General features: G+C 45.8%; 1 protein-coding gene across 1 annotated transcript; it reads right to left on the minus strand.

The window, feature by feature from the left end:
• LOC101946071 (olfactory receptor 6Y1-like) lies at positions 1-948 on the minus strand. Its single transcript, XM_005309044.2, has one exon. The coding sequence runs from the start codon at positions 946-948 to the stop codon at positions 1-3; it is 948 nt and encodes a 315-aa protein (XP_005309101.2).
• Between the last annotated feature and the right edge of the window lie 4,719 nt (positions 949-5,667).

Consider the following 5,667-nt stretch of genomic DNA (forward strand, 5'->3'; position numbering starts at 1 on the left):
TTAACTACGTTCCCCAGTGCTCCTTGTTCCAAGCTTTGCCTTTCTCAGGGCATCCTTGACCTCCTTGTTCCTGAGGCAGTAGATGAGGGGGTTCAGGAGCGGCACCACCACAGTATAGAGCACTGACACCAGCTTGTTGGAGTTGTAAGCGTACATGGCCTTGGGCCGGGCGTAGGTGAACAGGGTGGTGGAGTAGAACAAGACTACCACGGCCAAGTGGGAGCTGCAGGTAGAGAAGGCCTTTTGCTTGCCCTGGGATGAGGGGATCTTGAGCACAGTGAACAGGATGCAGATGTACGAGGTGACCACGATGCACAGAGGCACCATGATGACCATCAGGGCCAGGATGAAGTCCACCAGCTCGGCCTGGGATGAGTCAGTGCAGGAGACATTCAATAGAGGTGAGATGTCGCAGAAGTAGTGGTTGATAGTGTCAATGCTGCAGAACCTGAGCTGGGCGATGAAGCTCAGCTTGATTGCAGCGGTGATCAAGCCACAAACCCAGCAGCTTGCAGCCAGCTGGGCGCAGAACCTATTGCTCATGATGGATGGGTACCGCAAAGGGTTGCATATGGCTAAGTAACGGTCATAGGCCATGGCAGCCAAGAGGATGTACTCAGTGCACACAAAGGTCACGAAGAAATACAGCTGTGCCATGCATCCTTGGAAGGAAATGCGCTTATCCTGGGTCATGAAATCTGCCAGCATCTTGGGCACAATGACTGTCACGTACCAGATCTCCAGGAATGACAGGTTGCCCAGGAAGAAATACATGGGCTTGTGCAGCTGGTGGTTGGCCCGGATGACAAGGATGATGATGATGTTTTCCATCAGCGTTAACAAATATGCCACGAGGAAGACGGAGAAGAGGAGCAGCTGCAGCTCAGCAGAAGTGGGGAATCCTAGTAGGATGAAGTGGCTGACATTGGTTTGGTTTCCTTCATCCATTCCTTACATGCAGTGCCTTCCTTCTCCACCTGTGATGAATTTTATCATGATTAGCCAGATTCCAACCAGTCTAGATCCATGGCTGTTCATTATTTTCTTGATAGTAGCAACTAGCAGCCCAACCCAAGAGCAGGGCCCCATTGTGTGTGACTCTGTATAGACATATTGTACAAGAACAGTCCCTGCACCAAATACCTTTAGAATCTGAATAGACGAGAGGGACTCATATTGTAGATTATTCATGCCAGAGACCATCTTTTTGTTCTGTGTTTGTACAGCACCTAACACAGTAGGATTTCAATGGGAGTTAGGCACCAATGTGCTTTTGAAAACACCACTAAGCATCTATCTGCTTCTTTAGGTACTTAAAGGCCTTTGAAAAGCTGACCTATAGAACCAAAGTTTCATTGAAAGTCAAGCACCCAAGGCCTAGATTCACAAATGAATTAAGCACCTAAAGTGCATATTTAGGTGCCTATATCTGGGTTTGGTTGCCTAAATCCCAGTTTTAGGCTCCACTGCAATTCACAAAACTCCCACTGAACCCAGTAGGTGCCTAAATGCACTCGGCACCATGGCTTTTGCAGTACAAGTTCCCTGGGTGCCTATGTATCTACCTTTGGCCATGTACACTGCTGCCTCATTCTAGGCATCCGGACACCTATCTCCCACCAAAGCCTTAGAGCGATTCACAAACCAGGGGAAGACAGGTGCTCAGCTGCCTAACTCCCATGCGGGGCCCTAACCAGTAGGTATGTGCTCAGAGGCTGCCTATCAAATTGGGCTGCTCAGGCAAATTCACACAAAAAGATAGGGTGCAAAAAGGAGAAATCCAGGAGAAATCTGTAACTTTCAGCTCAGTGGCTAGGGTACACACCTGGGACAGCCCCCCAGTTCATGTCCCCTCCCACCTGGTGAGGGGAAGGGATTTGCACAAGGATCTGCAAGCCTATAAGTGAGTGCCCTCACTACTGGACGAAGGGATAATCTCTGTTCAACTGCCTCAATCTCTCCTGCTGAAGTGTGGATAAATAATTAAAGAGTCATTAGGCCAGATAAAGCCTGCTAGAATGACTTTCTAGCCCAATGGCTAGAGTACGCCCCCCCCCCTCCCAGGCTGAGGGAGACCCAAGATCCAATCCTTCCACTTCAATGACTCATTAATTAGTTATCCGGAGTTGAACCGCTTCAACAGGTAGATCCCTGCATGGATACAAAATGTCTATCCATGGATGTGGATGTATGCAGATATAAATCGGTATCTGCGGAGCTGCAGGGCTCTATCAGGAAGCACAATGGCAAAATCAGAAGCCTGGTGGGTCGCCACACCCAGGAGCCAGTGCCCTGCAGCAGCAGCTCTTCCGGTATGGCTGTACCAGTGCCAGCCCCGCCCCCAGCCCTGCCCACTGCACTAGCGCGACCAGGGACAACTGCCGGTGAGCCTGGTGACCACCCCTGTGGGCAGGGCTGGGGGCGGTACAGCCATACCAGAGGAACTGCCGGCGTGGGGTGCTGGCTCCTGGGAGTGGTGGCCCACCAGCCTGCTGCTTTCACCGCTACAGTTACCGGTAGAGCCCTGCAGTTCCGCAGATACCGATTTATATTCACAGATATCCGCATCCGCAGATAGACATTTTGTATCTGAGCAGGGCTCTATCAACAGGAGAGACTGAGGGAGCTCTATATCAGAACATCCAAAGCCTGGGGATTAGGGAACTTGCCTGAGAGGCAGCAGCTTATGCTTCAAATCCCTTTGCCTTGTGAGGCAGAGGGATACTTGAATCAGCAGGTTTCCTAGATCCCAGGGGAGTACACTAACCACTGGGCTAACAGTTATGAGGAAGGTCATTCTTCCCTCACCCTCTGGCTTCTTGCAAAAAATGCCTTAGACAACTAACTCCAGAGAGGGATCACAGCTGAGAATTGCTAAGCAGAAACAGGTGCTTCCCTGTGGCCTAGATTTAGGCACCTAGCTCAGAGAGAGGGGTGGGACTAGCATACACCCCTCTCATCAGAATCTCCCATTGGCTAGCTTAGGCTCTTCTCTGGCTAGTATGGTGGCTTTGGGAATCATAGCCTAAGACATCTGATTCTCCCCGTTCATTGCGTAGGGAGCCTGGGTGCCAAACGCAGGCTTTGTGAATTGCAGTGTGTGATTTCCTAGGCACCTACCAACTAGGTGTTCATTGTCACAGTGTCCAAGTACCTTTGTCAATATACTCCTAAGTGACTTTTGCTATAGGACTGAGGTTCCTAAATTACCTAGGTGGTTTTGAAGATGTTCAAGTACCTAAGTCCATAAGACTCCTTTGAAAATCCCAGCGTACTCCACAAATTGGAAATAAAATAACCTTTTAGGAGAAAGATCAAACAAAGTGACAAAGTGAATACAATTGTGTGTGATGGAGTTGCAACAAAAGCCTGGTATTGTTAAAGGATCCTAAGGGAGTTAGGCACACAACTCCCATTGAATTGGCATCTAACTCCTTTAGGCTCTCTTTATATATATAGACTTTATATATACAACTCCTTTGGGCTTCTTTGATTATCTATCTATCTATCTATCTATCTATCTATCTATCTATCTATCTATCTATCTATCTATCTCAGAGGATCCTAAAGGAGTTAGAAAGGCTTCTCAAGGAGCTCTATATAATTGATTTTTTTTCTTTCAAAAATAAGGTGTGAAAAAAAGACAAAAGAACAAAACTGTAAAGGAATGGAAAGTGAGGGAAATGCTGGCTATGTTGCTAGGACGGACAGAGACCTCAGCATGCAGCACTCTCAAATTTTCCATCGACGTGCAAAGGGGTGCATGCTCTGACCCTGCCTGGTGCCCCCCTCAGTCCTGCCCCAGAGATTCAAAAATTCATAGTATCTGGAAACTTCTCTATATGACCTCCAGATAGTGTGCCATCATCCCTGGTCACCTTGGTGGGTTCAATATGTGTGTGTGTGTGTGTGTGTGTGTGTGTGTGTGTGTGTGTGTGTGTGTGTGACAGGAGAGGAAAATCTGAGTTTCTATCCACAGTGCCATCTCCCCTGGTCATCTTGGTTTGGTGGGTTCAATGTATTTGTATGTGTGTCTGTGAGACAGGAGAGAAACATCTCAGTTTCCATCCACTAGGGATTAAACAAAAGTTTCTAGAAAGTTAGGCCAATTTTTCTCAATTTTTGCTGAGGTCCCTGGTTTATGATATGTTATCCGCTCTTTAGGTGCCAGGTCAGCCAAGTCACTGGGCCAGACTTCTATGCCTGGAGCGATTCTGCTCTCCCACCTAAGCAATGTGAGTCATTTGGCTAGGTAGGATGGTTGCCATGATAATGGATACCTCCTCCTTTAGACTCCTTTGAAAATCACAGACACCCATAAGGACTGCACTTACATTTCAATGAGGTGTCAGTATGCAGCAAGATGAGGCATTTCTTTCAGTGAAATCTTTCTGTATCCAAAACTTGAATCTGTGAATATTTAAAGGAGAGGATTCATTAATAGAATACTTGCATATGGGAAACTGGATGGATGCACCATCCCATGCACTAGTATCTAATCAATAAGCTAAAGATATCTGTAACCAAGTCCTTATTATAGAAAAGACCAATGGCGAGAAGTAATTCTTAATGAGCTAAAATAATCTCTTAATGGGTCATTATCTCATTGATCACTGAAGACATTTGCAATACCAAGTGTCCCTCATCAATCACAATTAATCCCTTCCTGGACATCTGGACACATTCTCCACCGGTCAATCAGGTCAGAGAAAAATCGTATGTACATTCCATCATTTGATCACACACTAAATTCAACCTAAGTACAGAGTCCCTAGAATTAGAGAAACAAAAACTAGAATGATAGAGACAAAATACTTCAGACTTGTGTACAGAGTTTCATGGGGTCTTATATACAAAGAGTCACGGGGAGATTGGTTCACTTGCTAACAAACTAATCTCTCATACATCAATCTGTCCAGTCATTGTTTTCTCTTAGATGCCACAGTTTAGATAGATAGATAGATAGATAGATAGATAGATAGATAGATAGATAGATAGATAGATAGATAGATAGATAGAGTGTATGGGATAAATAGACCTCCACGTTATTTAAAAAAAACCCAACAACACTGCCATTCTTATCTCCAGTGCTGTTCCATCTCTCTACTTGTCTATGATTTGCATCCAGTGGGCTTCCTTCTCGTTGCTAGGGGGGCAGGTCTCCACATCACAAACCTCAGTTGCAATAGTGCAACGAGTAGATTTCGGAATGGGGACCAATGGCAACACAACTCATTTTAAACACAATCAATGACTTCTACTATGCACAGTCAGCTACTGCTAATCTTGGCCACCACTAATTGCAATAGATTTACTTCTGATTTACATTGGGGTGAATGAGAGGCAAATCAGACACAGTGGAGCAACTCCTGATTTACACTGTGGTGGCTGAAAGGAGAATATGGTCATTAACTACTAATTGCCACTGCTATTGGAAGTATTGGATAATATAAAAATAATTCCCTTGGGCTCCTTTAAAGATTCCAGACAAAGCCTGACACTCTCCCTCTCTTTCTCTTCCTCTCTTTCTCCATTACATAGATAAGGTGGGGGAGGTAATATCTTTTATTGGACCAACTTCTGTTGGTGAGAAACAGACAAGCTTTTGAGCCACACAGAGCTCTTCTTCAGCTCTGGAAGAGATATTCCCAGTATCACAGCAAAATG

Source organism: Chrysemys picta, chromosome 13, assembly GCF_011386835.1.
Source record: "Chrysemys picta bellii isolate R12L10 chromosome 13, ASM1138683v2, whole genome shotgun sequence".
Taxonomy (NCBI): domain Eukaryota; kingdom Metazoa; phylum Chordata; order Testudines; family Emydidae; genus Chrysemys; species Chrysemys picta.